Raw genomic sequence first — 19,906 nt, forward strand, 5'->3', positions numbered from 1 at the left:
CCCTGAAATACAGTAGTTTGGAGTAAGTGGAGTTTTAAATGCAACAGATGCCCTTTAAAACGGTTTTCATGAGTTTGTCAACTGACCAGCCTCTGTGAGACCTGCATGAAGGGTGTCTCTCCTTTCTCACTACAGGTTATTCTGATTTGTTCTCCCACTGTCTCGAGGTTGTTCAGGTCTCCCGTCACTGTGCTTCTCGTGGTATTTCTAATCGAAAAATCAAAGTGTGTTACTTCTACCTTCAGATTTGGGAGGTCAAGTTTCAAGCATAAAAATTCTTATCAATACCTACACCAAGACCCAGGTAAGAAGCCACGCCGGAGCAAGAATTTGTCCTTGGAGCCCTGAGCCTATTTTTAAGTGTTTCATGTTTATTTTTGCCTCATACTTCACAGAAAAGCAGCCTTAGTCACATGTTCATGTGACGATCAGCCTTAGCATTGTCACAATTAAGGTATTGTTTTTACCTCAGTTAAACTGTTTTTCCTGAGGCATTAGAGGAACCTTGTGTAAAACTCTCAAAATGCTTTCAATACTAATAATAGATAAGAACCTTGCAGAGAATCTTACTTTCTGGATGTCATTTATTCACTTGGGGAAAAAACTGAGTAATACTAATCATTGTTTCAAAAAGCACAAATATTCTAGGCTGCATTAAAAAGGTGTATGGACTGTATAAAAAGTGAAGAACCAGGTTTTGTTTGTTTGTTTTTTTAATTCTAAGCAGATGTTTACTGTATTCATTTGAGGGCTGCGTAGCAAAAAAGACAATAAAATAATTTAGAAAGGGTTTCAAGGAAAATCTCATGATAAGTAGAATTTTAGGAAGCAAGAATTATGCAACTTGGAAAAAAAGGCAATTTAATAATTTTATGCCTTAACATGTATGAGTTCTCTGAGTACAGTGAACAGGTCCGTATGCGTGAAAAATGAAATAAGCTGAATTGAGCACTGGTACTGAGGTCGGAAACATTACATCTCCTGTTTCGTGGATCCCTAAGAGGAACATATTCTTACGTTGCAAAGATCTTGCATGGGCTTTCGGAACGGGGCAGAGAGACCCCGCTCGACGCGTCCGACCGCGTGACGGAAGGCGGACCCCGCGGGCAGAAGGCCTGTGGTCGCCGGGGACCCCCGGCCCTCTCTCAGCCTCACCAACAGGACGCAGAGAACGTGAAGAACGGCTCCCTCGCAGGCAGTTGTATCCACCTGACGCGACAGACGTGAATTGTGCATGCGTGTGCCCAGGCGTCCTGACACAACCCTCGCTCTCAGCGAGCTCACAATCCAGCAGTGGAGACAGCGCGAGCGACTCGACTCGAGCCGGCGGGGACTTCGCCGCCGGTGCTGCCCCCTCGCGGGGGAGAGCGGCGGGTCCCACGTGCGCGGCCGGCGGGCCTCCCGGAAGAGGCGGCACGCGAGCTCGGCTTCGAGGACCGGACTCAAGAAGCCCCGAGGCTCACCGAAAGGGCGTCCCGGGGTCCTGGAGTCAGCAGCCCGGGGCCTGGCCCACTTTGCCCGCACCCCTCCCCAGGAGCCTGCCCGAATCTCCCGCAAGCCACGGGCCCTGCGGCTCCGCCCGCGAGGCTGCTGGCTCAGCCAGGAGGGACCAGCGAAGTCCGCTTGCGCCCGCGCCGCGGCCCCCTGGGGAGAGAAACGCCCCTGGAGCGCCAGACTCGGGCCTGAACCCTGGGATCCACGTTCTGCTGCCCAAGGAGGGGAGCCCTGCCTTCAGGTGCTTCCCCCGATCTTGCCGAGCGCCGGGTCTCCTAGTCGAGGACACGGCCGCTCGTCTGCACCCTCTTCAGCTGCTCTAACTGGATAGGACTATTGTCTGGCATTCTTCCGTGATTTCTTTTAAAAACGGTACTGGTTTTACTATTTTACCCATTTTTAAATTAGGCGTTAGCTTTAAAAAAATTATGTTTACCTTTGGACAGAGAAGAGGAAGCAGTAACATAATACGGACAGCCCTGCCTGGAACAAGAGAAATGAGCACATCCCACCACCTCTTCCCCCGTGAGCTTGGCATAAATATTTTCAGGGCCCAGATTTCGATTTTTGCTTTGAATGATTTTGATTTGAATGATTTGATTGTGATTTGAATTTGAATTTGAATCCAGTATTCAGGATCCAAATTTTGCACCTAAAACCAAGGATACGGCATAAATTGATTAAAAACATTAAGATCCAGTAGATAAGTAGGCAAAGAAAATAAACAGAACATCCAGGAAGGACACTATAACCGGTAAATATGTAGGAAAAAAATTGAAACCCATTATGGATAACAACAACAACAAAATATCCCATCCTAGAGAGGGTAGGAAAGAAGAAACTAGAAATCTTATACTGCTGGTGGCAATGCAATTTGGAACCACCCTTATGAAAATCTATTTGGCCATAAAATGTTCCTCTTCTATGACTCTATCTTACGTAATTTATACTAAGAAAATGATCTCAAGGAGGAGAAGCCCTTTGCAAGTTTATTGGCGATCTTCCTGTTTCCACCCTTGCCCTCTGCCCGCCCCTACCTCTGCACCTCCGCCACAGTCTGTTTTCACCACAGCCGTGGGGTGAGCCCGCCCCGGCTCAGGACCTTCCGGTGGTCGCTTATCGGGGTGAGGCACGTCCTGCCCTCGGCCTACAGGGGTCTGCTGCAGTTCTCCCTCCCTCCTCGCCAGCCGCGCTCCCGCCAAGGGCCTTTGTTCCTGGGGTCCCCTCTGCCTCTGTTCTTCCCCGGGGACCCACGTGGGTCACTCCTGCTTCTCTTCAACCTTTGTCCCGCTCCCCTCTTCCCAGTGAGGCCTCCCTGACCTACTCAGCCTCCACCTCCAATCCCTACTCCTGCCCCTGAGCACAAGCTGGGTGGCCAGGACCCCTTACCCTGTTCTTCCCTCTACCCACTACATGCATTATGTGTATGGTCTCTCCTCCCCACACAAACGCGAGGTCCACAGGGCAGGCATCTGTGTCTGCTTTGCACTAATGTATCCTGAAAACTTGGAATAGTGCCCGGCACACACATATAGGCAGTGAATAAATGACTGGAATGAATGCATTTTAAAATGGCAGAAGTGGGGCGGCATGTCTGAAATCTGAGGGTTGGCTAATTAAAGTCATCGTAATGGGGGCATCCTGGGCTGATGTAATCCAACCCCCTAACCTGTGTGTGTGAGTCGACACTTTGCAACCAGTACCCTATGTGTGGGTGTTCTGAGGAGGAGAGGAAACACCGACAGCTTGCCTCTCCAGGTGACAGGACACCTTCAGGCTCCGGCCTTCAGGATATAGCAGACAGACACATCGTTGGAGGTGACATAAGGAGAGCTCAGTAGATACTTTTTGACTGAAGGGAAGAAGAGCTTACGCCTTCTGTCCTGGCTGCACGGGCTCCTCACTCCTTCCACGAAGGGAAACCACCTGAGACGTGGAGTTTGTTCTCATCCCAGCAGAGCAGATGTCAGGTCGGCCACAGAAACCCTGGTCCGAGGCCAGGGCTCATGCGCTTCACAAAGCTCTCCTGTCCTCCGTGGCCACCACGGTCTTCTCCCCTCCCGTCAGAGCAGAGCCACCTCCCACGGTTTCAAGCCCTCCAGGGCTGTCACCTCAGAAGCAGAGGCTTATCTCTCACTGGGCCTTAGGAAGACCCAGCCAGGGGTGGGCAGGTGGGCTGGCCAGTTATTGTGGGCTCAGTCACTTCATCTAGCAGTTTGATAACATAGAAGTCAAAGTGATTCTCATCAGATACGGTACATTTTTCTCTGATTTGAAACCAAAAACACATTTAATATTTAATGCTAGACTTAGTATAACTTACTCTCTTTTGTTTTTTTGTAATAGGAGGTAATGACAATATTCTTTGCTTGTGTCCACTACACAGCCAGACACCTAGGTTTCTTTCCCAAACAGAACATTGAGAAATTCCCAGGATGATCTACTCCTCGATTATTTAAACCAATGGGTTACAAACTTTAATCTATAAGACTTGGGGGATGGAGGGGGAGGGAAAACATGTGTGGTCCCACCCCAGAAACTGATTTAGTAGATCTTTGGGGAAAGCCCGAAACCTGTACTTGAAGAAGGATTCTAAGTGATTCTGAAGCAGGTGCCCCGCAGACCCCGCTGCAAGCACTGACGTGCACCTCAGAGATGATGCAGGAAGGAAGACGAAAAGAACAGACGCCACCCAGGACTCAGAGATGTGACCCACTGTGCAGTAACACAGATAAACCGGCAGTCCCAAGACCCATCCTGACATGTGGCAAGGCAAGGAACCCCTTCTGGGAATAAGGCACGCAATGTTGCTACTAACGAGGAGTACACAAACCGCTAAGAATGCACGTAGGGATGGGTTTTATGAAATTCATGTGTTCCTTCTGTAGAATGAAGGACGAGTGATACTAAATATATCATGTATGAAATGATTCCGTCTGTATGTGAAAAGTAAATAAAAGCTCATAAAAACTGCAGATATTTGTAATAACAGCAAGTTTGAGAAAAAGGCATCTCAGCTAGTCTACCTGTTGATTATTCATGCCCAGGGGAGCTGGCTGTGGCTGCTACCTAAAACCCCATCCATAGCTCACTCTTGGTGCCTAATGTGTTTTAGGCAGTTTTAACAATGATTGACCCTATTTTTTCTAGTTTTCCTTTATAAGTATTTAAGTCTATTCTATTTAATTGCTCCACGGGAACAGGCTAGCAAAAATCAGATTAGCTAGTCTGGAAGATATTCTGAAACATCAAGAAATAGCCAGTCAGTGAAATATAATGTCCCCATAATAATAATGATGACTATGTGGCAATGCAGAAAGATGCTTATAATAAAAGAAAAATTAAAATTCAAAATTATATCCTGATTAAGATAACTATGTAAATCAGATACCATGAAGATGATTGTGACTCATGGAGTAGGGCAGTGAGCAAGGCATTTCGGCACTGATTCCTGAGCAGAGGGGCCCAGCACCAGGTGTGGGACCCCCAAGAGGCCACCAAATATGGCTGCTCTCTTCCAACTCTCAGGAGACTAATAAACCACAGGCGACTAAACCACAAGCCCATTAATCTATCCTTTGATAATCCAGTTTATCGTCTACCACTATTGCAATAATAGTTGTTCGTTATTTTCCGTCTTTCTATAAGTTTTGTTTTCACAATTTAAAAAAATCTATATATCAATAAAATTAAGAACAACAGATTCTCTCCTTACATTCTCTGACGTCCCTCAAAGAGGCTCACACACTCCCAGATATCTCAAGCGACACTTCTATCTCTGAGGGTTAATCCCTTCAACGCTCTACGCCTGTCCCCATCTGTAAAGCAGACGTGCTCTGGCTTTGGGCTGTGTGTGGGAAGCAGCATGCAGAGCGGGGTGGAAACCCTAAGATGCAGGGCCATATAGTCACAAGTTCTAGTTCTGGCTCTGAAACTTACTGGCTGTGAGACCCTGGGCAAGTTACAGAACTCCTCTGAGCCTCGATATTAAGTGGGCAACGTATTAAGGGTCTACATATACATCACATCTAAACAGCGCCTAGTAGTCAATAGATGCTCAAGATAGGGTACTATTATCCTAACGGTGCTTTGTGAACCACACAACATACGTAACTGCGACGTGGGGCGAAGATAAGGGAAAAGGGAGAGAAAGATGGGAGCAGCACCGGCAAAAGCAGAGCAGAGAAGCACAGCACCAGGAGTGTGTAAAAACAGACGTGTGTGGAGGCAAGCGAGGGGCCTGGCCTGGCTGGAGGATGGGACTCCTGAGGAAATCAGTCTGATTTTTATTCTCAAGGATATGGAGAGCCATTAGAGGCATTTTGAGAAACATGTACCAAGGCAAGACCCATGCTTTAGGAAAATAATGATTTGCAAATGTGGAGGATGGGTTGGAGGGAGAAATGCCAGAGGCAGGACAACCCCTCGGTTAGGAGGCAAGAGGGCGTGACATTGAGCTGGAGACCCTGGGAACGAGGCTGAGGGTGGCTCCGAGGCATGGAGAAGAGCTGGGAGGCTGTTTCGAGAGTTGGAGTGAAATTCGGGAAACCAGCATAGCGTGGGTGTAAATGGATGGAGACGACAAAGAAAGAAACGTGGACGATCTTCACGAGGAGAGGCAGGAGAAGAGAGGTTCAACAGATTGCAAGGCTTTGAGTGGGGACAATGTTAGTCCCACTGCTCAGGAACAAGGGGAGATGATGTGATCAGTTTGGGACCAGAGGGTCAAGGGCATTTAGAGAGGCATCCACAGGCTGACCCAGGAGAGGGACCTGGGCTTCTGACTTGGACTTGGGAGTCATCACTATAGAGATGGGAATCAGAGAGTTTAGGACCTCCAAAATAAGAAATTATAGGAAAGAGTCTTAATAAATGTGAACACATCACATGGGCACTAATAAGAGGACAGAAGTGGGTGAAACGAAGCCTCCACCAGCAATGGACTTGAAAAAGGAGAATATGGTATGAAAACAAGAACAATAATATCTACAAAAATCTTACTAACTTACTAAACTAGTAATTTTTACATTAACTATAGAAATAAAAGCTAATGAAATCATTGGGCTCCTTCAGGTATAGAAATTAGAACTGGTCAAACTCAGTGCATCTAAATTTCTGCCATGAAATTAAACAAAATCTTGTTTTCAAATCATATCAATATCCAAAGGAGACTAATTCAAAAGTTTCAGTGTTTATTTACACATTGCATATCTCAAAAAGTTTGGAAAAAAATGAAGTTTCAATGGGAAGTCAGCAAGCTCTCATAGATCCGCCTGTCTGCACACGTGGGGGAGTCCTTGGAGACTGGCATCTTGACAGCCGACCTCACATCCCAGTCACTTGTCCAGGAAGTGCCACACTTGCTCTGCGTAGAAAATGGAGGAGAGGGTGAGTGAGGGAGAGGGGGGAGAGACCAATGTAACTCAGACCTTAGGAAGCCTTGGGCAGGTGAAAACAATCAGCTCAGCACGCCACACTCCCTTTCCCTTCCCCTCCGTCCTGAGTGCTCTCACTTGGCCCAAGTCTTACATTAAATGACTTCAGGAGTTCTAGAGCCTGCCCACTTCATTTCCTACACCTTCCTGGGTCATTCCAGTCTCTACTGAATAATGCAGAAGCTGGCAGCCTGGCTACACGTGAAAGGTCTGGAAACCCCACACTGTGAAATGCAACTGCCCACCAAATACCCAAAATGAGAGAGGATTACAGAAAAAAAATCTGTTAGTTTCCCATATAAGGAATATGCTGCTTTCCCATGAAATCACGTCTAGGGATTTGCTCCTTTCTGAACATCTTACAACCTGACTCATCGTGAATAGTTCTCATTTTTCCTCCAAATTTGCAAGCTGAATACTCCTCCAATGTTTTATATTAAAACAAAAGGCCAAAGGCCTGTGACAGTTTGAAAGACAAATGACGTGTGCATATGCTTGTATTCTGAAGATTTCACCACAGAACATTTTTACTTGTTTCTCAAAACAGCCTCAAATAATAATGGTAATAAAATGGTAATAAAAATGGTAATAAAAAATATGGTATTTTTAATCCTACTATAAATTTTGATTTTAAGACCTTCAGTTAAAATGAATCATTCATTAAAATGATGAGAGATAATATGGAAAATATCCCAAATTCAGATATTTCAAGTCTTTTAAAATTTATTAGAACGAGCTGGAATTTCTCAGTACTTCACCAAAAAAACCCACATAATCAAACTATTTTCTAGTCTAAAAGTAACAAATGTGCACTTTCTCATTTTCTGAAATTAGGAAATAAGGCATTTCATCTGAAAATTTTAATGACTATTTTTAGAAGTATTTTATTTAGTTTCTATAACTTTTAAATTAATCTATTGTATTTTAATTTTTTTGCTGTCCACTACTGTAAACAAATAAATTTACACATCTCAAGAACCAAAATACGCCATACCTTCCTCCTCACTTTCCTTATTCATTGAAGACGACACCTGAGGGAGGAGAACAGAGGGCGGGTCTGTCATCTCGAACATTCAGTGTGGAAACTGCATCCAGAAGGGTGTTTTCATGACATTACAGAACAAAGTTTACACACAATGGTTCTCTAACCTGCAAGAAATAAATACTTCTCTTTGCCTTTGATTATCATTGCCCATTCTTTCAGATAAACAATCCACAGGCTTGGAGTCAAATTAAAAAAAGCACACTTCACTAAGAATGAGGAGAGAAGAGGGCTTTTCTTTCAGTTGCTTCTTCGGCTGAAGACTTGAGAACAAAACTCAAACACACACATTCATACATTGTGCACACACGTTCGTGTACATACACACACACAAATTATATAATTTATTTAGCTGTCTTCTAGAGCTTTTAAAATAATTTTTCTGTTTATTTCGATGAATGGGCCAAGATTCTTAGAGCAGATGTAATATACTCTGTGGTAGGCAAGTTTGAAAGCAAGGTTTTTCTGAGATAGATTTTTTTTCTAACTAAAAATACTTTTTTTTTTAACATTTTATTGGGAGATCCATTTTCCACAGAAAGGACGCACAAAGCCCCAGAATAATTAGAACAAACCTCTCTGTAACCACCATCCAGGGCTGGACATGCCAGCCCCTTCCCCAATTGTAGCCTCTTCTCCCCGAGGGACAACCACCACCCAGATCTTATAACACACCTTCCAGATTTCAAATTTAATGATCGACTTCTAATTCTCGGGATTTGCTCACCCTCCACAGGAGAGACCTGCCTCTAGCATTTGAGGTCTGGGGCAAAGCACAAATGGAGGACCACAGACCACACACGGGAATATTTAAGTTACACGTGACGCTAACAAAGTGAAGGATAGGATGTAAAACATGTCCCATCCAACCACCTTGATAAACATGCCTTTGTAACGACTGGGGAGCTCTGGTCTGGCATTCGGGGCACCTCAGGGGCTGCCCGAATATGGCAGAGTAAGGAAAAGAGGCCCCTGGCCCCATCCCGCCCCAGGCTCCAGCTGCATTGTGAGGGCAGAAACTCCAGCCCACACATCTGCGCACCCCTACCTCCACAGCCACCCACCGGCCCTGCAGAAGTGCCCGTGAGCATGTGTCCACACAGTGACAAGCATGGACTTGGGGAGGCACCACACAGACCCCAGAAACAGGCTTGCAGTCATCTGGGCAAAGAATTCCAGGGTCTCGAGCAGTGAGAAGGTGCTCTAAATGGGGGCTTCGGCTCCTGGTGGTGCCTGACTGTGGTTCCTTTGTCTTGTCCTCTGGATGAGTGCCCAAGCAGTTCCCTCTAAAAACCAGGACCCAAAGTAGGGCCCTCCTTGCTTAGGTCTAAGGGCAGTATTGAATAAGAACAACTCATCAAGAAGGAAAATTTACATTTCAGCAATATTAAAATAGTCCCTGTGATAGTTACTGTGTCAGCTTGGAGGGTGTTTTCAGCTGAGATTAACATTTAAATCAGTAAACCTTGTGTAAAGCAGATTGCCTTCCATGACCTAGGTGGGCCTCACCCAATCAGCTGAAGGCCTGAAAAGAACAGCCTCTGTGAACAAGAGGGAATTCTCCAGCAAAATGCCACTGGACTTCATCTGCACCGACTCTCCGGGTCTCCAGCCAGCCGGCCCGCAGTGCTGATTCTGGACTCGCCAAGCCTCCACAGCCTCTGTTTATATATATACGCACACACATCCTATTGATTGTTTCCCTGGAGAGCCCTATTACACTCCCCCGAATCAGAAATGGTTTAAAGTTATTTTTCCTTCTACTCTTTAAGAAAAAGATGAATCAAATACACTTTGTCTTATTTTCTGTCATAGAAAAGGATGATGTAACAATGTAAATAAAGAAGACTTCTGTACAAATTTTATGTAAAACATCCTTGAGATTTTCCAAGTACTTCAAAAAACAAGAAAAGTTCTGTTCAGCTTCCCTGCACAGAGAAAACGCTTACCTATGGTGGGTTCTGAGGATGGTGGAACTTAAAAAAATTTGGGTATGAAAGTAACACTACAACATAACATTATACTAATTGAGATTAGGCCTTTGGGATCTGACGGCTCTGCTTTTCTAAACAGACTATACCACAGAGTAACTTACTTATTCTTTGAAATGTCACGATCTTTAAATCGTGCAGGACGCCTATTACAAAGTTTGTTGGAGAGTCAGCTGTTTGTTTAGATTTCTTGTTTAAAATGAGCAGCTGCTTCTTACTGGAGCAGCCCAAAATTTCAGAGGAAGAAAATGTATAGTCTCTAACACAGAATGATTGAGCAGCTTCTCATTAACCTAAAGAGTATTACAGAAAAGAAATGGACAAACAACTCTAGCTAAGACATTTTATCATTACATTTTATTTTTAAGATAATTTCCAGAATATTTTTATTTCTTCACTCTTAAAATATTGTCTTGGTTGGTGGCATATATTCAGAATGTCCAAATGTCAGGGGTAAGTCTAATGCTCAGAGATGATCACTATTAAAATTTGTGAGTATTTTTTATTTTTTTTACATTTTTCCATATTAACACATGCCAAAAGAGAGACCAACATTTAAATAAGAAAAGAGCAGCAGTGGTCTGTAATTCGAATCAGCATTTAACTCCCCACCTACTGTCAATGACTTCCTGATTCTTAACCACCAAGGGGACATTGGCTTATGGAAAACGGAAGAACAAAGAGAGGCACAAGGCGCCATCTGAGCGACCTCACCCTCAGGAGTCACCCCCCTTACGTTTCCCTTGTAAGAAACTGAGACAGGATTTTCAGTTACTTGCTCCTCCTAATTTCTCAGCAGGGGAGAATGTGAGCACCCTATCCCCATCCAAGATAAGGTCTCCACGCAGCAGTGAGTTTTATTTTTTATTGTCATTTACTATGTCCTATCCTTTTCCACTCCCAGAATAATTCTCGTGAATGTTCACATCTTTAATTTCTTTCTAGTGTTCTCATTACCAAAGAATGCCTCTTCCTTTTATCAACCAAAGAAAGCTGACCCTGCCGTCTGTCCCTATTCTGTATAAGCTATTTTAAATTGATATGAACTGTTAGTACAACCGCGCTGCACTCGGCGTCTCTCCTTCCAACAGCCCCACCGCGTCCCCACAGGCACTGTGACCCGCAGGTTACATCTGCGCGAATTACCCAGCCACCACGCCACTGCGCGCCTTACAGCATCCTGCTCCACTGCGATGCCCTTCACCTGGTCACCAGGGCTCAGCTCCAGGGAGAAGGCGCGCCGCGCCCCTCCCGCGTCTCCACCGTCACGCGGCGGCGCTCCGCGCTCACGGCGCTCTCCTTCCTGCTGATTCCTGCTTCAGCAATCAGCAAGGCACGACCGACTCGCACTTAGCCACAGACAAAGCGCCAAAGTATTTTAAGCTGACGTGTTTCACCCTCTTCCTCCCCGAGAACGTACTAAGGGGCTAGCCGCTAACAGTGATGGGTTTCCTCACTCCCTCGGTGGGCCCCGGAGTGCGAGGCAGAGGGAAGCTTGTCAGACGCGAGGCACACAAGGGAAGGAGGCAGAGACAAGCCGACTAGAATCAGATCCCGATCTATAAAGGAAAGTCATCGCTTTAAACCCCCTATGTGCACCGTCACAGGCACACACATCCGGACGGCACCAGCGCCGAGCTGTCCCCGCCACACCCGCAGGGCGGCCCTGCCCGGGCAGCGCCGTCCTCCGACCGCGGGCAGGGGGTCCGGCCCCGGACAGAGGGTGCCCCGGCGCACAGACAGCACCCTCTGCAGCGGCCGCGTCCCGGTCACCAGAGCCGAGACTGTCGCCGCCTCCAGGATGTGACTGCCGTCGAACGCCACAGGCAGCCCCGCGCGGAGACCAAGCGCCCAAGGAGCCCCGTGAGGAGCGACGACCAACCCAACGGTAACGTTCCCGTTTGCAACCGTGTCTCACATTCACAGCTGGTCTTTTCCCACCGAGCACAGACCCCCAAATAGAGCGCAGACCCCGAACAGAGCGCAGACCCCGAACAGAGCGCAGACCCCGAACAGAGCGCAGACCACCGAACGGAGCACAGGACCCGGGACAGAGCACAGGACCCCGAATAGAGCGCAGACCCCGGGCAGAGCGCAGGACCCCCAGGAGGGCTCAGAACCCCGAGGAGAGCGCGGACCCCGAAGTGTGCGCTCCTAAGCCGCTGCGTCACTGACGCGTGGTCGTCGTGGGCCTCCGGAGAAAGGACACACCCGGCTCTGGTGTGAATCTTTTAGGTGCCGTTGTCCTTCGCGATAACAACGCCTCAGACTCACACGAGGGGCCCACGTCCTCACCCGGATTCACCTCTGAGCCTCCTGGTAAACGCCGACGCGGCACCCACGACACCGCCGTGAGGTTCAGGGGTGAAGGGGGCGGCCAGGCCACCTGCTGATGTCACCGCCCCAGGTCCACACTGCCCCCCGGCCTCCGGAACGCAGGGCTCTCTGCGGTCAGCGACGGAGTCCCGACGCCACAGTGACAACGCCACCCGGGGTTCCAGATGCCACTGCGGACAGTGCGGCTCGCCTGGCGAAGGAGATCTACCACTGCCGTCGGACCACCACATCTTCTGTCAAAGTCGGTGTCCCGCCAAAGCGCTGCTCTCGTGCGTCCGTGCGCCGTCACCTCTGTCCGCTCTCAGCAGGCACCCGGCCACGCGCAGGCCAGCCAAGTCAACCGAGGCGACTTCGGAGACTTCTCGAGGGCCTGCTGTCCTCCGGCTTGCGCGGTCCCTCCCCCACCAGACCGCTGGCCGTCGCTGCCGTGAGGGTGGGCTCGCACCACACGGGCCAGGCCGGCAGCTGCGGCAGCGCGCGTGCTCCTCTCGCGGCTCCAATCCCGCACTCCGGGGCCCAGGCAGCTCCGGCGGCTCCTTCCGCAGGCGCGGTCCTCTCTGCGTGTGGAACCACACAAAGTTCACCTCTCTGGCTGTTTTCCCAGTAAAATGACTACATCACCAAATATTAGAGAATCTTACAAATTATCTAGTGCAAACTTGCCCCAACTTCACACGACGCCCAAAGGTTTCCCACTTCCGCAGAGAGCGGAACAGGAAGACAGTGCTTCCGGAGGAGCAGGTGGGAGAATCGGGGGGGAATTCCCAAACGGGAGACGTGGCCAAGTATTAGACTATGTTATGTTGTGGAAACCAGCTTACTCTTCCTCCCTCCCCTTCTTCCTGGTAAGTCTCTGAAAACAGCACTAATGCTCATAGAATGATTCAAATCAGTCAGGTTGACTTTTCCACTACCCAGCAGTGAAACAGGCTATCTCGTGAAGTGATAGCCTTATCTCTGGAAGTACTCAAGAAGAGGCTGCAAGAGAAAGGATCTCTCTCTAGTCAGTTTAACTCAACAACACTAGTAACAACAGTGACAATAAAATCTAACATTCCTGGAACACTTTCTGGCTGCTCCCATTTTACCTGGATTATCTCATTCAATTCTCCACAATAGCTCTATACGGAAGATACTACTATTGACTCCATTTCATGAGTAAGAAAACCAACACATAAATAAGTTCAATAATTTGCCTCAAGTCAGAATAAAAAAGCTGAGATTTGGACCTAGACAGTCGGACTCCAGTCCAAACTTTTTTTGTCCTAAAGAAGCTTTATTGGACTAACGCTGGCCTGAAATAAACTGCAGGTATTTACAGCGTACATTTGATGAGTTCTGACACACACACACTTGTGAAGCCATAACCACAGTCAGGATAATACACACATTCACCACCATCCCCGCTTCCTCCCGACCCTGTAAAAGGGTCGTACCATCCATCCCTGCCCGCTCCCTCCCAATCCCCCAGCCATCAGTTTCGTGTTTGCATTTCCTAAAATTTAATACAAATGGTATGACACAATCTTTTCAGTCCACATAATTTTTGAAATTCAGCATGTTGCAGCATGTATCAGTAATTCATTTCTTTCTATTCTGAGCAGCCTTCCTTCATATGAATGTACCGCAGTTCATCCATTCACCTGCTGATGGACACTTGGGTTGTTTCCAGTTCTTGTCTACTACACACAAAGCTGCTATACACATTTGTGTACACGTCTTTGTATGACATATACTTCATTTCTCTCGGGTAAATATCTAAGAGTGGAATGGCTACATTATATGGTAGGTGTCTGTTTAACTTTTCAAGAAAATACCAAACTGGTTTTCAAAGCGCTCACACCATTCTGCATTCCAACCAGCAGGGTACGGAGTACCAGTTCCTCCACATTCTCGCCCAAAACTGGTATGGCCAATCCCTTACACCTTCAGCTGTTCTAAAAAGTGTGCCCAGGCACATCACTGTGGTTTTTAATTTGCATTTCCCTGACGACTATTAAAGTGGGGCATCAGCTCATGTGTTTTCCGTGTATCTTCTTTGACCAAGTGACCATTCAAAATTTTTGCACATTTTTTTTGAGGGGGGGAGTTTTGTTTTCTTATTATTGAATTGTGCGAGTTCTTTACATATTCTGGATACAAGTCCCTTTATCAGGTATATGATTTTCAAATATTTTCTTGCAGTATGTGGCTTCTTTTCACTCTCTTAAGATTGTGCTTTACAGAACAGAAATTTTTAATTTTGATGAACTCCAATTTACCATTTTTAAAAATTGATTATGCTTTTAGTGTCATATCTAAGAAATCTTGCCTAACTAACACTAACCCAAGGTCAAAATAGGTTTATAGTTTTATATTCGAAATTTCGGTCTAGGATACACATTAGACAATCATCATACATAGTGCTAGATATGGACTGAAGTGGTTCTTCCCCCTGTATGGAATAATTGTTTGCTCAAGCACTATTTGTTGAAAAGATTATCATCTTGAAAATCAGGTTTCATGTATACATGTAGGTCTGTTTCTCGATTGGGTTTCATTGATCTCTTGGTCTACTTTTACACCATTCCTACTCTCTGTTGATTATTGTAGCTTTATAAAATGCCTTGAAATCAGGAAGAGCTACTATTCCAACTTTGTTCTTTACAAAGTTATTTAGTCTATCCTAGGTCCTCAGTATTTACACATATGAGTTTGTTAATTTCTACAAAAAAGTGTACTAGAATTTGATTGCCACTGCATTGAACCTATCGATCAATCTGAGGACTCACATCATAACAATATGGAGTCTTCCGACCCGTGAACATGACGTATCATCCCATTTAGTTAGTGCTTTGATTTCTACTGGCAGTGTTTTATAGATTTCAGGGTACAAGTACTTCACATATTTTTTTCCAGATTTATCCCTAAGTTTCCATATTTTTGGTGCCATTATAATGTATTTACTTTTAATTTCCAATTGTTTTTTGCTAGTATATAAAAATACAATCATTTTTGCTATGTTGATGTTGTATCCTGCAACCTTGCTAAAATCACTTATTATGGTAGCTTTTATTGAATATTCTACATAGATGTTCAGGCCCTCTTCCTTTATAATCTGGATGCCTTTTATTTTTATTTTTTTTTGCTGGGGAAGATTTGCCCAGAGCTAACATCCATTACCAATCCTCCTCTTTTTCTTGCTTAAAGAAGACTAGCCCTGAGCTATCTATGCCAATCTTCCACTATTTTGTACGTGGGTCGCCACCACAGCATGGCTGGTGGGTAGAATAGGTCCACACCCAGGATCCGAACCTGAGAAGGGGGAGCGGAGCGCACAGAACTTTAACCACTAAGCCAAGGGACTGGGCTGGCCTTTTCCTTCTTTTTAACACCTTACGGCACGGCTAGAACCTTCAGCGCAACGCTGAGTAAAAGTAGTGAGAGCTGACTGGGCCTAAAACTGTGTTTATACAAAGGTTTTAAGTACAAATTTAATTTGTTTACATCTACTACTTCTTCAGAGGGCTTTGGTAGTTGATGTATTTCAAGGAATCTGTCCATTCTATCACACTGTCCCATCTGCTGGTATAAAGTTTCACAGCATTTCCCTGTTGTTCTCCCAGCATCTGTAGAAGCAGCAGTGACACCACTGGTCTCATTCCTGATGCTGAAGCTCTGTCTTCTCGCTTTTCCTTCCTGATCATTCTGGCTACAGGTTTATCAATTTTATTGGTCTTCTCAAAGAATTGGCTTTTGGGTTCATTAATTTTCTCTACTGTTTTTCTCGACATACAATTTTTTAAGTTATGAAATACTTCAAGTATGCAGAAAATACAGTGTATTATAACACACACCTACTCCCTAGACTTTTAAGAGTTATTCACTTTACAACTGAAGTCTTTTTCTCCCTACTCATCAAAAATAAAGATGTTACCATTTCCCTTCCTTCCCAGAAGTTAACTTCTCCTCACCACAAAGCTGATACTGTTTACTGTTTTTTTTTTTTGTTTGTTTGTTTTTTTTGTGAGGAGATCAGCCCTGAGCTAACATCCGCCAATCCTCCTCTTTTTTTGCTGAGGAAGACGGCCCTGGGCTAACATCTGTGCCTATCTTCCTCCACTTTACATGGGACGCCGCCACAGCATGGCTTACCAAGCAGTGCGTCTGTGCGCGCCCGGGATCCAAACCAGCGAACCCCGGGCCGCCGCAGCGGAGCGCGCGCACTTAACCGCTTGCGCCACCGGGCCGGCCCCTGTTTACTGTTTTGATCTATGCTTCTAAAATGAGAAACCATATCTGTTTGTATTAATATAAGAGACTCCTTTGGGTGTTTAAAAACTTAATAAACGATCAGACCACGTCCTGCTGCAGATGCTCTTTCCACCCACTGTGCACTCGGGCTCTGTCCACGCAGAGTCACGCAACTCTGATCCACATGCTCTGCCTGTGGCTAGTGCCCCCTGTATGAACACACCACAGTCTACTCGCCCAGCTGTCTATCGACGGATAGACTTACTCAGTTTCCAGTTTCCCACGTCTGACCATGTAAACACATGTATTAGTGTCAACAGAGTGTGTATCCAGGTGCGGAGTTTCTGAGCATGGGTTATCAGCATCTTCAACTTGACTGGAAACAACTTAACTGCTCGTTAGGGCAGCTGCACTATTCACACTCCCACTGGGTGTGTCAACAAGTACGAGAGTTCTCCCTTCCCCACCTGCTTACACATTGGGTGTGTCAGACTCCTGAATGGTTGCCAGTCTGATCACTACGAATTACAGAGTGTCTTAGTCTGACCTAGCCCATTGCTGTGAGATCCAGCAAGTTTCCACCTTTACTGGCCATTTAACATCCTCTCCTGGGCGCTGTCCATTCACATTGTTTGCCCATTTTCTTCCTACTGGGTTATCTTTTTCTTGTTAATTTGAATAAATTGTTAATCCTTTTCTCCTTTATATGCAAATATCTTCTCCCAATCAATAGCTTAGCTTTTATTTTATAATATCCTCAGTTGTTTACAGCTTTTTTTCCCTTTATTTAAATTTATTAATCTTGTCTGGATTATTCCTGGCCCTTTACTAACCTGTCAAGTTCAGTGAAAACCTTATTGGGATTCTGATTAAAAACAGATTGACTTCATTAATTAATATGGGATAACTGCCATCTTCACGATTAAGTATTCTTTTAAACTGCTATAAGTCTATTCGGGGTTTCTATTTATTCTTTTTTGTTGTTGGTGGTGAGGAAGACTGCCCCTGAGCTAACATCTGTGCCAATCTTCCTCTATTTTGTGTGTGGGACACTGCCACAGCACGCTTGATGAGTGGTCCATAGGTCCGCGCCTGGAATCTGAACTTGTGAACCCCGGGCTGCCGAAGCAGAGTGTGGGAACTTAACCACTACACCACTGGGCCGGCCCCTATTTATTCTTGATTTAATATTGGTAATTTATATTTTAAACAAAATTGTCAATTCATCTATGTTTAGAAAGGTATTGCCAAAAGCATCTCAGAATACTTCCTTCTGATTATTTAAATCTCTCCTATGTCTGTAATTATGTCTTCATTTTAATTTGATATTTTAATTTGTGCCTTCTCTATTTCATCATCCTTCCTCTAATAGGTTTGTCTATATTATCAGTCTTAAAAGAAAACCCATATTTTGTTTTAATTGATCCTTGCCATTATTTCTTTTTTATTTCATTAAATATTTGGTCTACTCTTTATAATTCTTCTTATAATGTAAAAAGGTAGGAAGAAGAACAGAGTAATTGTTGACTTGAATGTTTAGCCTCTCAATTATCTTTCTTTGTTTCTGCTATATACATTTAATTTCTCTCAAAAAGTATTTTTGCTGCATTGCACAAGTTTTGACATACAGTGATTTAGTTGTCACTCAATTTTAAATATTTTATAATTTGTTATAATTTGTTTTTTGAGACACGACTTATTTAAAGTGTTTTTAGTTTCCCAACACATTGATTTGGGGTTTTTTCTTTTAATATTTTCATAACTGATTAGTAACTTTATTATATTGTAGATAGAGAACGTGGTCTGCATGACATCAACTTTTTGGTGTTCTTGCAACTCTCTTTGTGGTCTAATATATACTCAATTTTTGGAAGTGTCCATACATACTAGAAAAAACTATATTCTCTAATTATATACATCTATTGGATTAGGCTTGTAAATTTTGTTTCAATCTTCTCAATATATTTTCAAAATAACATTTACATATAGTAAAGGATCCTAAAAGTAGCATCTTAAACCCCAGTAGTCAAATCAATTGTCATCAAATATCAACTAATGTTAGATCTGAAAGGAAAATCACACGTGTGTGCACACATGCACACTCACGCACACACACGTGCATGCACACTCATGTGCACACTCACGCAGACACACATTCTTTGTTCCTTACAAATGCTCTGAACCTTGCTCCCTGAAATAAAGCTCCAATTTCTAGTCAAATAGTCCTCAAGAACTGGGAAAGGCTATAAACTTAGGTAAAGGTTCAAAAACCTTGACACAATATCCAAAAAAATGTAACTGGTGTTCCTGTGGTTGAAGTCCGGCTGCCAGTGGCCATGCTGTGCCTGGACGCCCAGGGTGAGGGGGAGGGCTCTCCTCTGCTCCTCCCTAGTGCGTGGACATCTCAGTAACGAGCCTCGTGTTGACTCTGCCATGCCTCTGATGAGTGCCCACAATTCAAACGTCTATACTCATAAACAAAACCCAATAATCCTTGTGATCATTTCAATTCTCCTTATCTTCCTGAGATCCACCACCCTTCTTAAGACCTCTCACCTAAGTATGACCAGTTTCTTCTGTAGATATTCCTATTTTGTTTCTAAAATGCTTCCAACTAATACTCATCAGGCTGTTGGTTTTCATGTTATTGTTCCTAGTTATAGTGACAATATTTTTCCTAATCTGTACATATTGTTGGGTGATAATGATTTTTTGGTCTCAATGCTGCTACACTTAATTGAGTTTTGATCAATATATGCTCACCGTATATGCTTCCTGCAACAGTTCTACTAACCACTCAAAAGTTTAGTCCATTTCTTCTCTCTGTGTATTTTAAAAGTATCCATTCACCAAAGCAGTTACTTTACCCTAAAATCTTCCCTAGTCAACACATCCTGTATTCTGTCAATACACATGGGGAAAGTGAAAACTTCCACTACTGTCTGGCCTTGTTTTAACTATTCTTCAGACACATTTAACATCTACACATCTCTCAAGATAACATCACTTGGATCTACAGTCATACGTGGCTAACGGCGGGGACACGTTCTGAGAAATGCGTCATTAGGCGATTTCGTCGTCGTGAGAACATCACAGAATGAACTTAACAGATCTGGGTGGTCCAGCCTGCTGCACACCTGGGCTCTCCGGTGCCAGTCTTACAGGACCCCCGCCATACATGCAGTCCCGACGCAGCGCATGTCTGTGTATCACACTTGCTGATTAACTTGTTAGCGTGAGCTCACTAATCAACCCTCGGGTTATAATCTGCTTCCACGCGAGCCCAGGACTGACGTGGTCTGAATAGGACCAAGTTTGACGGACGACTTCAACAGCTGAAATTATTCTGAGCAGCTAAGAGACAAGCACAAACC

General features: G+C 44.9%; 1 protein-coding gene across 2 annotated transcripts in view; it reads right to left on the bottom strand.

Moving 5' to 3' along the window:
• Positions 1–6,664: 6,664 nt before the first annotated feature.
• Positions 6,665–19,906, bottom strand: part of PPA2 (inorganic pyrophosphatase 2) — a 79,971-nt gene continuing 66,729 nt past the window's right edge. For both annotated transcript variants that reach the window (XM_058549844.1, XM_058549845.1), the window contains exons 10-11: positions 7,924–7,960; positions 6,665–6,859 (exon numbers count right to left, since the gene is read on the bottom strand). In XM_058549844.1, coding sequence (XP_058405827.1) covers positions 6,831–6,859; positions 7,924–7,960 — 66 coding nt within the window. In that variant the 3' untranslated portion in view covers positions 6,665–6,830. The remainder of the gene's footprint in view (positions 6,860–7,923; positions 7,961–19,906) is intronic.

This window comes from Diceros bicornis, chromosome 11, assembly GCF_020826845.1.
Source record: "Diceros bicornis minor isolate mBicDic1 chromosome 11, mDicBic1.mat.cur, whole genome shotgun sequence".
Taxonomy (NCBI): Eukaryota; Metazoa; Chordata; class Mammalia; order Perissodactyla; family Rhinocerotidae; genus Diceros; species Diceros bicornis.